The 19081-nt window shown below is 34.4% G+C and overlaps 1 protein-coding gene across 1 annotated transcript in view; it reads left to right on the top strand.

Annotated features, from left to right (window-relative positions):
• temp (protein prenyltransferase alpha subunit repeat-containing protein tempura) overlaps positions 1 to 18420 on the top strand; it is a 60016-nt gene extending 41596 nt beyond the window's left edge. Inside the window, exon 4 of the mRNA XM_069838104.1 lies at positions 17061 to 18420. Coding sequence (XP_069694205.1) covers positions 17061 to 17947 — 887 coding nt within the window. The 3' untranslated portion in view covers positions 17948 to 18420. The remainder of the gene's footprint in view (positions 1 to 17060) is intronic.
• The last annotated feature ends 661 nt before the right edge of the window (positions 18421 to 19081 follow it).

Raw genomic sequence — 19081 nt, 5'->3', positions numbered from 1 at the left:
TCCTGGATCTTTTGGAAGAAGGATAACTCTGACCTCTTTTTCTTACCATTTATAGTACTACAACGTCTCCTTGTCCCATATTATTATTATTATTATTATTATCATTATTATTATCATCATTATTATTATTATCATTATTATTATATTTTAACCATTTACAGTTATTACAACAGATAACGAACATTTCACAGTTTACACAACTTTTTACAACAATGCGAAATATGGCACAGTCAATGCCTTTTCAATCTAGACCAGGCCGTAATGTATGTTCGGGTTTTCTATTTCAGTGTATGGAGCCCAATGAAAATCATTGCTAAGTTTTATTTAGTGTAATGTGTCCATAAGTTCCGTTTACTTCTTGTTGCATAATATGTTGCAGAAATAATTACAATACTGTGTTATTTTAATGTGAAGAGAATTTTACGTGTTAATATAATCTGTTCGTGTCAACATTTTAAGTTTAGAATGGAAGATATTTTGAGGTTTAATAAAAAATAATTTATATTGTTATTTTAATTTAGCACATCTACCTTCTTTAATTGTAGACAGAAAATTTACCATACAACTCCTATGAAATTAGTGTATGTGCGATTGTGTTACTTTGTCTTGTAGGTAGTAGATAAGTACAATAATTCAGTAGTCAATTGTAGTATTAAAATACAGACAAATTGAATGTGCGGGGTATCATACATGACATTATGCTTAATTATAATGTATAATTGCAAATTTACGAATATAAGTTAAATATAGTAAACATAACCTATAATTTCTATATGAATGGCAGGGCATTGGAGACCACTAAAATTAGACAGAAAGGGGCAACTGGACTGGTACAGTAAACATAACCTGTAATTTCAACATATCTAAATATCAGTGCAGTGCAACTGAAAATTATTGAATCATGCATAAATGAATGTACAAGAATTTCGCAATATTTAATCGAAATAAAGGCAGGTATTACACATACGAACAATATAATTTTCACACCAAAAATAATATTACACTTTAACTTGCAAGTGAATTATGTCTGAAATGTCTCATAATCATTGTTTTAAATTTTATTAATGCAATTACACTACATTTTAGAGAAATATATGTTACTCTTTATGCATTCCAACTAATTTATATGGTTGAAACGCCGCCCTTCATGATCAGGTTAAGCAAGTTACATAGTCTGCCTTACGACCTGTATTAGATCATGATGGAAGTGGCACAGTCTATTGTTCCTAGTACTCACAGCGCTCCAAGCAGCTAGCAACTGTCGTGAGAAATGCAAAAAATCATCCCAAGCTTCGTGACTATATATTAGACTGTGCTGATACCACAGCAAAAACGTGTGCTATGTAATCTTTCAAACTACACCTTTTCCAATTGTATTTCAGAAAATATCAATTGTATTTCAGAAATTATCAAGTGTATTTCAGATTAGTCAATTGTATTTCAGAAATTATCAATTGTATTTTAGATTTGTCAATTCAGTTTCAGATAGTATCAATTGTGTTTCAGATTTGTCAATTGTATTTCAGATGGTATCAAATGTTTTTCAGATTTGTCAATTGTATTTCAGAAAATATCAATTGTATTTCAGATGGTATCAAGTGTATTTCAGAAGCACCTTATTCTCCAACGTTAAATCCAATCGAGATCATTTGGTGTAAAGTGAAGACGTACGTAAAAACCCATCTTGGAATTCCTGACGTCATGGCTAATTTACCTACTGTACAGTAGAAAGTAAAATTGATGAAGCAACACACACAATATTATTGGTGGTGATTGTGTTCGTGCAGTACAACACAGTTCAATTCATCAAGCTGCAGATTTAGCTATGGAGAATTTGCTTCTCAGACGCTAAAATGCAATAAAGTTGAGGATTTTTTAAATCCATTTTGCACTTTTTTAAATATATGTTAAAATCTTAAGTAGGCCTACATTTGTTATTTTGTGAAATAAAAGTGACTGTGTAATCTTAAATACATTGCTTATTTTCTGAAATACATTTGATACCATCTGAAGTACAATTGACACCATCTGAAATACAATTGACAAATCTGAAATACATTTGACACCATCTGAAATACATTTGATACCATCTGAAATACAATTGACAAATCTGAAATACATTTGATACCGGTACCATCTGAAATACAATTGACAAATCTGAAATACAATTGACATTTTCTGAAATACAATTGACTAATCTGAAATACAATTGATACTATCTGAAATACAATTGACTAATCTGAAATACAATTGATAATTTCTGAAATTAAATTAACTAATCTGAAATACATTTGATAATTTCTGAAATATAACTGGAAAAGGTGTAGTGAGGTTATGTATTATTGTAGATGACACATGGATACACCACTATGTGCCAGAGAGAGAGAAATAAAGTCAAATGAGCATAAAACAAGCAGTTCCTTCAGTTAACATAATGACGGCATTAGTTTATTCATATTACAGGCCATAAAGTCCCACAGAATAGCGGAGGGTAAGACTCCAAAGAGTATTACTCTAAGCAACAAAGCACTTGGAAGAAAAACAAAACATGAAAAATGCTGGAAATGGCTAAGGAAAAAGTGGTGTTCCATCACAGCAGTGCTCCTGCTTACAGAACTGCAATTACAGTGGCCAAGCTTCCTAGCTTCTTTCCAAATTGTTGTGCCTTGCCCCTTTTTGTCAAATTTAGTTCTTGGAACTAGTTACTGTTCCCCATTCTAAAGAAATTCTATTGAGAAGAAATAGATGAATGGAGGTGTCATTATAGTAGTAAAGTTCATCTTTGCAGAGTTGGAGGAAATGGCCTATAAGGAGAGGATAATGGTGATAGAACACCAAAGTACGAATACATTATTATAAGAGGATTATAATAAAAAAAATTAAATCAACTTGTATTTTTGTTTATTTCTGTATCAGATCACAAACTTTTCAGACAACCTGTTTTTTCCCCTTGTTTCTGTTAATCTTATTCAAATAAGTAGCTGATGAGTTATGTTTATTATTTGTCACTCATTTAGCATTGCTTTTCAATTGATTTGCGTAGCAAGTAGGTAGCACACTGACTTTGTATTTAAAGTCTGGAATTTGCAGATTTCTATGTTTATTATTTGTTACTCATTTATCATTGCTTTTCAACTGAGTTGCCTAGCAAGTAGACAGCACATTGGTTTGTATTTAAAATGTTTGGAATTTACAGAGGCCAGCTATTCTGACAGGTTTCTATGTTTATTATTTGTCACTTGTTTATCATTGCTTTTCAACTGAGTTGCCTAAGCTATTCTGACAGGGTTCTATGTTTATTATTTGTCACTCATTTATCATTGCTTTTCAACTGAGTTGCCTAGCAAGTAGATGGTACACTAGCTTTATATTTAAAATGTCTGGAATTTACAGAGACCAGCTATTCTGACAGGGTTCTATGTTTATTATTTGTCACTCATTTATCATTGCTTTTCAACTGAGTTGCCTAGCAAGTAGATGGTACACTGGCTTTATATTTAAAATGTCTGGAATTTACAGAGACCAGCTATTCTGACAGGTTTCTATGATTCTGATCATTTCCTGCAAAGAAATTCCAGGGAGATACTTAGAGAAATATATTGCATGTCTAATTTTCAAATTTTTTTTTCTGCCATTTTATAATTACACCATCTTAACTAATGTTCAGTAACTTCCGTAATTGAAAATGCCTTGAATAAATAAATGAACAAATATGTATCATTGAATTGTTAAACTTATTAAATATCAGTGACATAATGTACTGATGACAAAGGAGCAGTTTTGAAAAGAGATTAACAAAGGAAACTCATGCACATGGAACATCCTATTCTGTAGCTATTTTCCCCATATCAGATATTCAATTTTTCTTCCATAGAGCAAATATCTACCAACTGTCGGCTATTTTTCTAGAGATGAGATCTGATTTGTTTCTGGGATTTCTCAGGAACTGGTTCTGACAGCAACAGAAGACTGAGAACCTTCATTTCCTAGGAATTTACCTGTCATAGCACTCATGGAAGGAACCCTAAACACTCAAGCTATATTATATTTAATATGTTTTATAATATGCTCGAAAAGGATGGTTTATATTTATTTTTAACCATTCATGCAGGCCACAAGGGCGTACCAAGGATCTGAACTGTGGGGGGGGGGGGAAGCTCATACCAGATCGAAGGAGGAGGGAGGTGGTTGTGGCAGGTGTAAAATGACAACATGTATACTTCTTACAAAGAACGGAAAAAACCTTTTTATTAGTCACTATAAACACAGTATTGCATTATTATTATTATTATTATTATTATTATTATTATTATTATTATTATTATTATTGTTATTATTATCATCATTTTATTTATTTTCTACACAGAGTTTGATTTTTAGGTTAATAACAATTTTCTCTTGTTTGCTGAAAATTTTCCTAAAACTTTCTTTTCGACCTTCTCCTGATTTTCTTTAACAAAATTTTGATGCACGCTCATCAGACATAATCTGGTCAGTCTTTCCTCTCCCGTAGTGCCCCTCAACTTTGTCTTCGCTCTTCAAAGCCTACTGAAGGGCCATTTTATTGTCGCCATAATGGCTGGGATTGTGCTCAAAATCGAGAATGCTCTCCTCATGGTGGTGAAGAACATTGAATTCATTTAAAAGGCCAGAAACTTCAATTTCCTTTCTCTTGCCCTCGGTTAAATTCTTTTTCTTCCACAAGTTATACCATAAGTCCAGCTCTATGGGGATACCTTCAATTCATGAACCTCTATAAAGCAGTGTTCTCAAACTTTTTAAGTCCAGGACCTACCTTGAAGGATATTAAACTTCACGCAGCCCATAAGTTCAATTAGTACACTCTAATCACTGATGAAGAAGTAAATACTGTATCATTGTATGTTAATAAAAAAAATTCTGTATTAATCTAATTGAGCACATGTTGAAATTATGTTAAAATATTTTGTACTCACCGAACGAGTGTGATGGATGAGTCTGTCGTGTCTGCATAAGCTGGTGTATGTTGGGTTCAAGTGCAGTTAATAGAGTCGTAAATCAGAGCGTGCATCAAATCTATTCCTGTACTTGCTTTTCACTAGAATTAAAAAGTAAAATTTCTTTTTCACAAAGATATGTTGTTGCAAATGGCATTGAGCAACTTTAATGCCCCATTCGAAAGCTCACGCCTTAATGATATTCAAAAAGTTGTTATATCTGACAAGAGTGTAAAAATTTAGTTTTAATGTCAGCATCACAGCTAATATCACACAACTGTTCTCTTAGCTTGACTGACAAGTTTGAACTTTCGAAATATGTGACCCGTTGCGCGAAAAGGGACCTAAAGTCGTTAAAGGAAATTTTACAGGAGAGCAAAATAACGAATTTGCGGTGTAAAAACTGCATTTCTATGTTTTGACATCTTGCACTACCTGTAGGCTTTTTTTACATACTAAACTAGGACGTAGTTTTACACAGTGCTTCTTAAATACCTAAATCCTTCTAATAGTTGCTAAGAAAACAAATGAAAACTTTAATTTGCATTTTTCTCGAAAAGTACATAATGTAATATCAGTATTCAATAAGTAATATATTAAAAACTCTAGCACCTAGAACCATGATTTTTTTTTTAAATGCTCGGTATTTTATCCTCTTTTTGAAACCACAAAAATAAATAAATAAATAAATAAAAATCTGACTTTAGGTCCCATTTCCTGCAATTAGTCACATATAGGAATGGGTCTCGAATCCATATTAAATTTACTGTAATTTTCTGGAAAATAACTTTCAATCCCGTTATTTAGAGCAGAGAGATGGGGTACTACAGAATCACAAAAATCAGAAGTTAAGGAAAAATCATTCTCACTTAGAAAATAATCTAAGGTGGAAAAGCAGAAAAATGATTACTTTTGAAGTACTCTAACCACAGATTGATCTTTTCTGGATTGACTTGACTTTATCGTAAGCTTTGAACACATGATGGTTGGGCCTTGAAGGGACAAATTGAGTTCATTTAGTTTGGAAAATATATCAGCCATATAAGCTGATGTGGCCAGCCAATTGTTATCTAAAAACAATAGTAAAACTTCTTGCCTAAGCTCAAAACGTCTTACAAGGACTTTACTCTTTGAAAGCCAGGGCACTTCTGTGTGAAGCAGGAGGTACTTATGTTCACTACCAATTTCGTCTCAAAGCACAGAAAAAAGTCTAGTATTCAATGTGCGAGCTTTTATGAAATTTATCACTTAACTGCAGTGTTGAAAACTATTTTCATATCACTCGACATGGTCTTATGAGCCAATGCTTCCCTGTGAATAAAGCAGTGTACCCAAATCACATCTGGTGCCACTTTAAGACCACATGCAAAAACACTACTGTGCTGTCCACACATCATTCGAGATCCATCGGAAGTTAGCCCAACACATTTTGTCCAATCAATGCTATGATTAATCACTTATGAATTAAGAACTTCTAAAATACATTCTCCTATTGTATGCGTGGATAAGGTTTCACAGAAAAGAAAATCTTCATTGATGGTACCCTGACATTCATACCTAATGAAACAAATGAGATGAGATGAATTAACGATGCCTGTTGATTCATCAATTTGTAATGCAAAAAATCTACTGTCTTTTATTCTCATGATCAGTTGTTTTTCTATGTCACTAGCCATTTCATTGATACGACGATGCACTGTATTATTAGACATGGGAATTAAATGTAACTGCTTTGCTTCTTTTTCACTGAGCATAACTTTAACAATATCCTTAACCAGAGGAGGGAGATCAGTTCCCCACCTTTAGAATGAGGTTTTCGAGCTTTAGCAATATGCAAACTAGCCAAATATGATGAATTTTGAATTGAATTCAGTGACCCTACTTTAAATGCATAAGATTTTTCCCATTTAAATCGCATTAATGTGTGAGCGAAATATTCTTCATTTTTAACATCTGAATGTTTTGTTTCTAAGTGTCTTCGTAATTTATTTGGTTTCATGGAAGCATTTGAGAGAACTTCATAACATAATACACACTGTGGTTTGGGTTCTTCTTTATCACCACACCACATAAATACCAACCCCAAATAGTTCGCATCATATTTACATTAATATTGCTTCTTTCTTTTTGCATCAATCGCCGAACTACTCGCACTTATGTCAGAGCTTGAAGCAGGGACACTTGATTCACTATCACTCCCAGATTGTTAGTTTCACTCGAGTGTACTTTCCTTTTTAATGTTCCCGATTTAAGCCACACATCAATCATCAAGTATTAAGACGAAAACACACTCACTAAATCTTGAACGAAAGCTGACTGAAAACTGTGAATAATAGCAAAATTATTATTATTGATGGTTAGAAACAAAAGAGACTGGCCCAAAGAAATTATTATGATATCTGTCCTGACAACAATCACAGTTATTTACAAATCTGATTGGGCAGAACATATGATCCCATCACTGTGTATCATCTTATTTGTGGTAGCTTCAAAGGCCTGTCAGCCATCATAGTGGTTTTTTGTTGCGAAAAACTAACTAATTTTATATAAAATCACAAGCCAAGAATAAAGACACAATAGGAGACTACTGAGAAAAAAAATTAATTTTATTAGCAATAACGTTTTATTTCCCATTGCTAGATTTAAATTTCAATACCTGGTTAACTAGTTTCAGCCTGTTATTGGCCATCTTCAGAGCCACATGTAGTTCTGAAGATGGCCAATAACAGGCTGAAACTAGTTAACCGGTACTGTAATATTTAGCACGTGAAAGATATATATATATATATATATATATATATATATATATATATATATGTTAAATTTCAAGCTGATTAAAACTCATTGTTGACTTTTGTCAATTAGCATTGCATACCGTACGTAATACATATACACTTTGAAGTGGTGAAAAAATTCGAATACCTTGGAGCAACAGTAACAAATATAAATTACACTCGAGAGGAAATTAAATGCAGAATAAATATGGGAAATGCCTGTTATTCAATTTAGAAGCTTTTATCATCCAGTCTGCTCTCGAAAAAGCTGAAAGTTAGAATTTATAAAACAGGTTATAGGCCTACTACTGGTTGTTCTGTATGGTTATGAAACTTGGACTCTCACTCTGAAAGAGGAACAGAGGTTATGGATATTCGAAAATAAGGTACTTAGGAAAATATTTGGAGCTAAGAGGCATGAAGTTACAGGAGAATGAAGAAAGTTACACAACACAAAACTGCATGCATTTTGTTCTTCACCTAACATAATTAGGAACATTAAATCCAGATATTTGAGATTGGCAGGGCATGTAGTATGTATGGATGAATCTAGAAATGCATATAGAGTGTTAGTTGGAAGACCTGAGAGGAAAAGACCTTTGGGGAGATCAAGGCGTATATGTGAGGATAGTATTTGAGGGAGCTGGGATATGATAGTGACTGAATTAATCTTGTTCAGGATAGGAACTAATGGCAGGCTTACGAGAGAGTGGCAATGAATCTCCAGGTTCCTTAAGAGCCATTTGTAAGTAAGTAATACATATACACTGCTATGGATCTCATTTAAATTAAAAAGAGCGAATGCACTCATATCTCCCATTGTTGCAGGCATGCTATATTAGTTTTGTTTTCAGTCCCGTGTTCACTGAAAGCAGACAGGTTTACTACTCCCATGTTCACTGCAATCTGAGAAGTTAATTGAATGTTGATAATGGTAAGTTTTAAAAAATGTTTTGTAAACCTGATGGGTTGTTCTGCAACTCACCAAAATATCAGTGGGTCATGACCATAGTTTGAGAAATGCTGCTATAAAGGATTTTGCGTTTTTTTTAAGTAACTGAGACTCATTTTGAGAATGTATAGAGGATGTAGTCTTGTCAAGTCAAAAGAAGGAGTATGTTCTTGGGAGAATGGAATGTTTAACGAAAATATGAGCAAATCTATTAGTAAATGCCCCCAGTAGTCATTATCACAGTCAGATGGTGAATTGCTTCAGTGATTTTGCTTGTGAGCAGACCATGGAACAGAAATTTCAGCTTTCAGCCAGAATATTGAAAGACAGAATGATAATGTATGGAAAAATCAGTATGTTCTTTCAAAGATAATTCATCATCATCATCGTGCAAATTTTAAGATAATTATCTATTAAAGAACTGTAGTAATTTTTTTAATTTTTCAGAAATTAGTTATTGTTTAAATTGTTGGAAAATTATGTAATATCGTAAAAGTAGTGAACCCCTTGTCACTTGAGGCACGAACCGCCACTGCTGTTTGTATTTTATGGTGCCAACTTGTTGAAACTGCAGCCATGTGAAGCTTATTTCTCAGTCATCTGATCATAACTAAATAACATAAAACTGTGTGAATTTTCTTTATTAACAAATACACTTATTTTCGGTTCGAATATTCACTGAACATGAAATTCGTTCGAACTTCCTAATGTCACAACACTGATGATCCTGGCTGTGGCAATCCATCCATACATTCTTTTGTGCCTGATAATTGACAGGGAGATTCTTTACGTTTTTGAAGCATCTTGGATTTCGGTATTTTCCCATCACTGTCAATGTCACTTTGTGTGTACCTGCATACCATAACAATTACACAATCATTGTTTTGTTTGAAGCCCTTGGGCGAGGTTTCCGTCACACATGCCAGTGTTGTTATAGGAAGACACCTCCATAATGAACCAGTCTGGTCTACGTTATATATTTGTTTCACACTAACATTACTTTCAGGCAATTTTCTAATAAGGTCGCAGTGATGGGTCATAGTGCCCCCTCTCTTAAAAATCAAATTCAATTCAAGGTTGGTATGATATTCTAACTTTGCTGAACTGGCAACTCTGGCTGCACATCAGTCATTCTCTTCTCTGCACTTGCATAGCTATACTGTGTTTACTGAATATTGATTGTGCTGCATTTGCTGAATGTTGACTTTTTTTTTTTTTTTACTACTCTTCACTTTTATTTTCCCAATTTTTACTATGACAACCTTCACTGTTTTCATTTTCTAGAGGCACAACAGCAGATCACTGGCGGCACACTACTTTGCAGTGGAACATCGGTTGAAAATGGCTGATATAGTATAAGAAAGTACTTTCTAGATTTTATGAGAGATTTCTGTGAACAGTAACAAGCAAGTAGAAAATTTTCTGCAGAAATTTCGTCCAAAATGTGAAAACTGACATGAAGTATGCAGTCAGCATACCATTCGAATTTCTTTGACAATACTTCTTTGAAAATAATGACTGATTTATCATGCTCCTTCATTGCAGTGTCTAATGTAGTCTTAAAGTTTATTAACATTTTTAATATTCCTGGAATTTTTTTATTCTTCTGTTTCATCATGATCCCAAAGATCATAATGCACCATAGAACTTATTTCAGGCAAATATTTTTATAAAGGTATGTGATTTTTCTCATTGTGTTGTTCAGTATTCAGCTTAAACAGACTGTTGACCAACTCCCAGGACTCATGTTTTCTGCAATGAATGACATAAATCTGAAACTTTTGGTTTTGTCCAGTTTGTATCTTTTCTTTTTGCAAAAATGACAATACAAATCCGTTGCCCAACATGGAGGGCCAACTGACCAACTGACTGTTGGTCTTATATCAACGTGCCTCAGGAGAAATGAACGATCATCATCAGAGGTAATGCGATTAGCAAAATGACCGCTCCTTTCCCAATGGGATTTTACTACTCACCATAGCTTCCCAAATTCATCATGATGCTGGGTGTGTAACTCATAATTTCATGAGTATTTCATGAATATTTCTTCTCCCATGTGGACTCGAACCAACACTTATTCAGTAATGCCAGTTCAAGGCATGACACTTTAGACTGCATTGCTGTGGCACTGAACTACAAAAGTGCAGGAATAATTTGTTACACCTACATACTGAACCTCTTCCTGTAGCATATTTGAGAGTTAAATATCTGGTTGTACTTCTTTCTTCATACTGATTTTGAAATATTTAAGTAGGATAGAAGCCTACTGAATTCCTTAACCCTTAAGTAGTCGTGTGGGGTGTTTAGGAATCCCCAGGCCACTTCCAAGAATTGTTAAAAGAAATATACTAATCCTACGCGTCTGTCATCCTGTGTACCTTTCAATAGCACATTGACCTTTCTTTCAAGAAAACTAAATCTGTTGTACCGTTAAAGGTACTGAAATAGCAAGCATTTTTCCTTAATGGGGACTCCTGGAATCCCCACGCGATCGCAAGTGTAAGTCTCTGTGAATGTAAGGGTTCAGTTGTAACCTGTTGTTTTACGAGTGACAATGTGCTTTCGTACTGTATTCCTATTGTTCTGTAATAGTGCTAAAATGTGTAGTTATGAGTCAGAAGTCATTAGAATTCGTAAATTGCTGGTAGAAGTTGACACTGATAGCGAAAATATTGGTGAACCTGATAATTGTGAGGAACTCAGTCATAATAGTGAAAGTGAAACAGATGATGCTGGTGTTAGTGACAGTGAAAGAGGCGATAATGAAGATTGTGAAGTGTCTGTGGCTTCAGAAATCTCGAATGACTTTTACATTGGAAAAGATAAAGAAACCAAATGGAACAAATGTCATCCTCCACGAAATGTTAGGACAAGGAAAATAAATATCATCACTCATCTTCCCGGTGTGAAAACAGCTGCTAAAAACGCTAAGTCGCCTCTTGAGTGTTTTTCATTGTTTATGGATGATATAATGATAAGACATATAACTTCTTGCACAAACATTTACATAGACAGTATTTCAGGAAAGTTTTCAAGAGAAAGAGACGCGAAGAGAACAAATGAGAATGAAATAAAAACTGTGATTGGTCTTCTAATATTAGCGGGATGCTACAGGTCAGGGCACCAAAATCTGAAAGACTTATGGGATAAAAATGGATTTGGAGTTGAAATATTTCATGCTACAATGAACCTGCAGCGATTTCTTTTTTTATTACGCTCTTTACGATTCGATGACATCAGAGACCGACAATAGAGAAGAGACCTCGATAATCTGGCTGCATTTAGAGAAATCTTCGAGTTGTTTCTGCAGAATTGTGAAAAGTATTACTCTCTCTCCGAGTATACAACAATTGATGAACAATTAGTGCCTTTCAGAGGGAGATGCATTTATCGGGTGTACATCCCAAGCAAGCCAGCTAAATATGGCTTGAAAATATTTACCATGTGTGATGCAAGAACATGGTACACACAAACAATGGAAATTTATTTGGGTAAACAACCTGAAGAGCCCTACAAAGTTTCCAATTCTCCAACAGAAGTTGTGAAGAGGCTTGTTCGACCGATAGAAGGAAGTGGCAGAAATGTGACGGCAGATAATTGGTTCTGCAGCTTTCCTTTGGCAGATGAATTACAAAGAAAAAAACTCACACTTGTTGGAACTCTCCGTAAAAACAAGAAGGAACTTCCACCTGAATTGGTTTCTACACAGAAAAGAGAAATAAAGAGCAGTCTATTTGCTTTTAGGGAAAATGTTACGGCAGTCTTGTATGTACCGAAAAAAGGAAAAAATGTAATTCTCTTGTCGTCAATGCACTGTGATAATACAATAGATCCTACTACTGGTGATGATAAGAAGCCAGAAATAATAACACTGTATAACATGATGAAGGCCGGAGTGGACACAGTAGATGAGATGTGTGCTACTTATTCCACCTCAAGAAGATGTAGACGATGGCCCCTGGCTTTATTCTTTCGCCTTCTAGATATTGCCAGAATAAATGCACAAATAATAGTTTCATCAAATAACCCCAGTCATGAAGTTATACGCAGAATGTTTCTACGTGAAGTGGGAGAGTGTTTGGTAAAACCAGGTATCCGGAAGAGAGTCAATTCCCAGTACTTGACCAAGGACCTACGAGCAAAAGCAGCAAAGTTGTCAGGAGTTACTGAAGAAAACCAAGGTCAAACATCACGGGAACGAGCACCGAAGCCAGGACGATGTACAATATGCCTAAGGAAGAAGGACAAGAAAACAAATGCTTATTGTTGCAAGTGCTACGAAGTGATGTGTGTGAAACATATGAAGAATGTCTGTGAAAAGTGCTTCGAGCGAGATAATGAGTGTAATGGAGGATTTTGCTAAAGATAAAGGAAATCTATTTACAGTTGCTATGATTTGTCTTTTTCTTATTGATTTATGTTTAGTTTTATGGATGTGCGTGTAAAGAGTGAAGTGTTTGAAACTGGTGAAAAATAACAGGTCAGTAATAACAATAATTAATAATTTTGTGGGTAAGTGCAAAAACTGTATAATCCTAAAAAAAATAGATGATGTTAACGTGAATTGAAATATTTTATTTATCATTTATCTTATTGTGGCTGTTATGAAGACCTAAGTTTCTACAACATCAGAGATAGAAGAGCGATGACAACATACTGCATTATCATTTGTTCAATGCTTACAATTTGTTTAATTTTGATTTCCACAGAAAAGCTGTGTGAGAGTTAAAGAGTTATTGCACTGAACCACAGAATTAAGTCTTTGTTATGTTTTTCAAATGTATCAGATAATGGGAAAGTAATAACGTATTGATTGCCAGGAGTATCGTGACATATTATTGGTATTCATATTTACATTGTGTTCTTCAAAAAATAAAATTCTCTGTCGTTTTGCACATTAGATAAACAATAATTACGTTACTGTAATAAAATTAGTCACTTTAAAGAATTGTAAAGAATGTCTCCAACGAAAACGACAATAATTATTGAATAAACAGGGAAGAATTAACTGGGGAAGTCAGGCATCCCCACGCGACTACTAACGTCACAAACAGGTACGTGACTCCGAAGGGTTAATTCTAACCTTGCTCTCGCTCAGAAGTTAAGGAAAAAGGCACAATAAGATTCTTATCAACATCACTGATCATTAGGTTGGTGAAAATTTTTGCCAAATTTCGTCGATTCTTTTGAGCGATTTCTGTCTAATTTTCCCTATTTTTATTTTATTTTACCAACTATTTTGGTATTGTTTAATTTAGACTTTATACTTGTATGCAGTAACATTAATTTGCTTAAGTAAGTAACCTACACACAGCTTACTATAAAGCAATTTTACTTCATTTGGATAAATGAAATAATTAAATTAATATTTGAAAATAAATGTGGGGTCCGGCATGCTTACATAGAAGGCATGGCAAAACGAACATGACCACTCTGGATTGATATTAAAAACATAACATCACATCTCTTCAATAACAAAAATGCATTACACAAACCTGTATTTGTTCATCAGCTTTTTCCAATGGAATGTTGGTCTTAATGAAAGTCCATGTTGTGAATAAAACAAACTCTTCTTTACCACTCTTTGCCCGTTTTGTGCTGTAGTAATGTCTGTGAGAGTGACTTGTCTTTTGGCACCCAATATCATTTGTATCTTTTTGTTCTCCTTATGTGAAGCTCTGCTATTAATATGTCTAAGGCACATGCCTTTTCTCTGCAACTTGATTCACACATTGCAATATTTGCACATGAGTATCTTTTTAATTTTGTCTTACTTACTTACAAATGGCTTTTAAGGAACCCAGAGGTTCATTGCCACCCTCACATAAGCCCGCCACCAGTCCCTATCCTGAGCAAGATTAATCCAGTCTCTACAATCATATCCCACCTCCCTCAAATCCTTTTTAATATTATCCTATGTCTCGGCCTCCCCAAAGGTCTTTTTCTCTCTGGCCTCCTAACTAACACACTATATGCATTTCTGGATTCACACATACATGCTACGTGCCCTGCTCATCTTAAACATCTAGATTTAATATTCCTAATTATATCAGGTGAAGAATACAATGCATGCAGTTCTACGTTGTGTAACTTTCTCCATTCTCCTGTAACTTCATTTCTCTTACCTCCAAATATTTTCCTAAGCACTTTATTCTCGAACATCCTTGCCTCTGTTCCTCTCTCAAAGTGAGAGTCCAAGATTCACAACCATACAGAACAACCGGTAATATAGTAATTATTTTGTAAATTCTAACTTTTAGGTTTTTTGAGAGCAGACTGGATGACAAAAGCTTCTCAACCAAATAATAACAGGCATTTCCCATATTTATTCTGCGTTTAATTTCCTTCCTGGTGTCATTTATATTTGTCACTGTTGCTCCAAGATATTTTAGCTTTGCCTCCTTTTCAAACGATAAATTTGACAATTTTTATATTTCCTTTTCATACTATGTTCTGGTCACGAGACATAATCATATACTTCGTCTTTTCGGGATTTACTTCGAAATCTATCTCTTTACTTGGTTCAAGTAAAATTTCCGTGTTTTCCCTAATAGTTCGTGGATTTTCTCCTAACACCTTCACGTCATCTTCATAGACAAGCAGCTGATGTAACTTGTTCAATTCCAAACCCTCTCTGTTATCCTGAACTTTCCTAATGGCATATTCTAGAGGAAAGTTAAAAAGTACAGGTGATAGTGCATCTCCTTGCTTTAGCCCGGAATGAATTGGAAAAGCATCAGATAGAAATTGGCCTATATGGACTGCTGCATGTTTTACTGAGACACATTTTAATCGAACTAGTTTCTTGGAAATACCAAATTCAATAAGAATATTATATAAAACTTCTCTCTTAACCAAGGAATGTAAAATCTTTCTAATGAAAATTGTTTTTCTTGGTCCAAAAACTGTTGCAACCGTTTTAATAAGTTGCTGTACAAAAAGAAGTACCAAAATACAAATGCATATGCACAGATTAAATGTGATTTCGAATTGAAAATGGCTGCCAGTACCAACATACAGGACATAATTGAGATTCAAAGGGAGCACAGTTAGCAATACTCAATATGATATAACTTAGCTTCTGGTATAATTATATCAAAGAGTTGAAAATTTCCTTTTTACCACAACTCATCTCTAATCGCTGCTTCTAACTTGAAATGTCAGTTTCCGCGTAATTTTGTTGAATATTTCGCGATTTTCCTTAAAAGTAAATAAATTCGCGTCTTATATTGTATTTGTATAATTTTATAAAAGTTTTGTGATTCAGTGCTTCACAAAAAACAGGTACCTCTACTGATCACTCTGTTCTATTTGTAATATAAGAATTACTTACTTAGTTACCATATATTCATTATGCAGTATGCTTGTAAAAATCAGTCACATAAACACAATCATTTTTTAAGTGTAACTTACAGTTGAGCACCTCAACTTCACTCCGAAATACTTTGTGTGATATTAGTTTGCAATGGAAACAGAAAGCCTGGGATGGAAGGTCAAAAGAGAGGCTTTGATGGAAGTCAGAAACAGCTGAAGGCAGTGGACAAGTAGGGACCTTATACTTGATATAATAACAAAGCTATAGTAATTTTATTATGTATGAGAACTTTTTGTCATCAACCTCACACTCAACAGACCATGTTTCAGTGGATTCACTGTTACTAAAGTCGCGACACTGTTATTTCCGGCGTGACTCCGCCTCTTTGCTTACATCTTAGGAAGCGAAGGCTCTATAAAGTCTAGGTAGGTAGTATTGTTCGCCATTTTTGTTCTTTCGTTCCCGAGCTATCATACGAGGAATCTATTTGCCACACCGTTAAACATTATCATGTCGTAGCTCGTATGATAATAAATAAAATGCACTGTAATTCAGCAAATAATTGAGTGGCAAATAACGTCTTTGTGTGCTTTCTGCGAACGCCAACGAAAGAGCCAAAATGGCGGGCGATTATATTAAGTATTTATCGAGCCTTAAGAAATGAATAACGTCTTCATAAGCGAATTACAAGACGCACATGTTTAAATGTAGCTGACCTGCAATGCAATTGGCTGCCGGAAATTAGAGCGGCAGGACTATAGCTGAAACTCCTAGCACTTCCTACCCATACAATGATATAAATGTAATTTATATTTTCTATTGCTGAAATGACACAAAAATTTCTTTTCTGATTTTTGTGAAACATTAAGGGAAGTTGGGTCATCAAATTTTTACAAAACAGCATTATATTACATTTTTTTTTATATTCTTGTAGGAGGTTCACTAGGTCTGGGTTGACCATACAGTATGAGCTACCTTTAATTGTATGTACGATTTACATATGATTCACAAGAAGTAATCGACTCTATTCTTATGACCCATAGCTGGTGCTGATAAGGAAGAATTGTTGGAAGAGGAGCTGCAGGTATCACAGTATGCTGCAGATCGTTACCCAAACAATTACCATGCGTGGAGTCATCGCATGTGGTGTGTCACCCATCTTGCGCCATCTGCTACTGTTCCTCTCTTCAAAGAATGGACGACATCAGAACAGTGGGTGTCGAGTCATGTGTCAGATCACAGTGGTATGCAGTATAGGCAGTTCCTATTGGACCGTCTTTTGAAGCTGACACATCCAGCATGTGAGGACATAGCAGAATCTGGGACAAGGTCCCTGCAGCAGCTTCTGTCCTCCAGCAAAGCAATACATGTATCGTGTAGTCAGGATGGTGACACCACACACAATCTCAAAACATCTGCTTTTTCGAGGCCTCTGGGTCTGATCGCATCTGAGCTTCTTCTGAACATGGAGCTTATCCTAAGGTTTGCAGGTCATGAAGCACTCTGGTGTCATCGGAGATACTTGCTCATGTCTTTCAAAAAACATCTAAGCTGTAGAGAGATAGATGTGAATGGAACTGAAGGCAGTAGGTTCAGTAAAGTTTCTGTTGTTAAGACTTGCTGTGCTGAGAAAGAAGTGTCCTTGTCATCCTGTGCTACAGGCAGTGCTGCCCATGGTGGCAAGGCTAATAACCACATGAATACAGATGGTGTACCTTTGGAGAAAGACCAAAAGCTCAGTTCTGAAGAACTCAGTAATTTGTACAGAGATGTGCACTGCCATCTGCTAGGAGCTGTGATGTGGCATGAAGCCAAATTGATTAATAGCTGTCGACCAGATGAACCACATCAGCAACGACTTGCAAAACAGCATCACAAATGGTTGTCACATGTATTGAAACTGGACATGACTGCAGTCACAAATCCATAAGAAGAAAGTATAGGAGTGATCATTAGTGAAGGAGAATGTTACTGAAAAGAATTATAAAATTCAAATAAAATATTCAGCATGATGTTATTTACTTCTATAATTTAATTGGGCAGTCTTTCTGGGAGCAGTGCTTTTTACTCTAGTATATTGGAATGTATCTAATCTCTCTGTATTGTAATGATACAGTGAAACCTCATTATACAGTATTACATTGTACAATGTAACCTTTTTTAAACATGTTTCTTAACTATGAAAAGTCACTCAGTAATTTCCACTTATACATGTTGTATGCCCATAATATTTACGTCTTCTTTAATGAGTTTTTATAAGATATTTTGTAACTATGGCAAGTCAAGGACAGATCATTATCATCTGATTGTTTCTAGAATGTTATAAATAGTTCGTGTGTTTATGGAATTTTCAAGATGTGTTAATACATTTTGTTGTGCTTTTATCCCATGATTAAAGCTTTTTAGTAAAATTAGCAAAAACCCTTTGGTAATTACATCTACCCTTTGGTAATAACATCTATAGTTGTCAATATGTAATGTAGAACATTTTTAAACATTATTTCAGTTTTACTGTGCATGTGTTGAATTATTATAATGTTGATGCATATTTTGGATAGAATTACTATCAAAAGAAAATTCTGTATTATCATGTTGAAAAAAGAATATTATAGCCCTATTCCACAGAGTGAAATTGTCCGTAATCTTTGACACTGAACTGAAACTTCTTTAAGTTGTGTATTGCGTTAACATAATGAATTATGTTTTAAATTTGTTTAATACTATTGAAATATTTTGTACTATGCTCAACTAGTTGTTTAATTGAATTATGAGAGGCGTACTAGGATGCCATTTCTAAAATTTTCATTTAGTTTTCTCATGTAGTGATTTCTTTGATGCTGTCTCACTTTAGTACTATATCGGAACTAATATGAGACACACAACTCTTGAAATACCTATAACAGCTGTATAACAATACTATATTAACTGAAGTTGTTCATAATGTAAAAATAAATTAACTCGTTTATTTTCATTGATATGAAAAATAATTATTTTACAAGTGTCGTGTGGTTTTTGTAATTAGAATGCCAGAAATTTAATTTTGTAAACTACAATATTGTAATAA

The sequence above is a fragment of the Periplaneta americana genome, chromosome 10 (assembly GCF_040183065.1).
Source record: "Periplaneta americana isolate PAMFEO1 chromosome 10, P.americana_PAMFEO1_priV1, whole genome shotgun sequence".
In the NCBI taxonomy this organism is placed as follows: domain Eukaryota; kingdom Metazoa; phylum Arthropoda; class Insecta; order Blattodea; family Blattidae; genus Periplaneta; species Periplaneta americana.
This window is presented reverse-complemented; position numbering and strand designations above follow the sequence as displayed.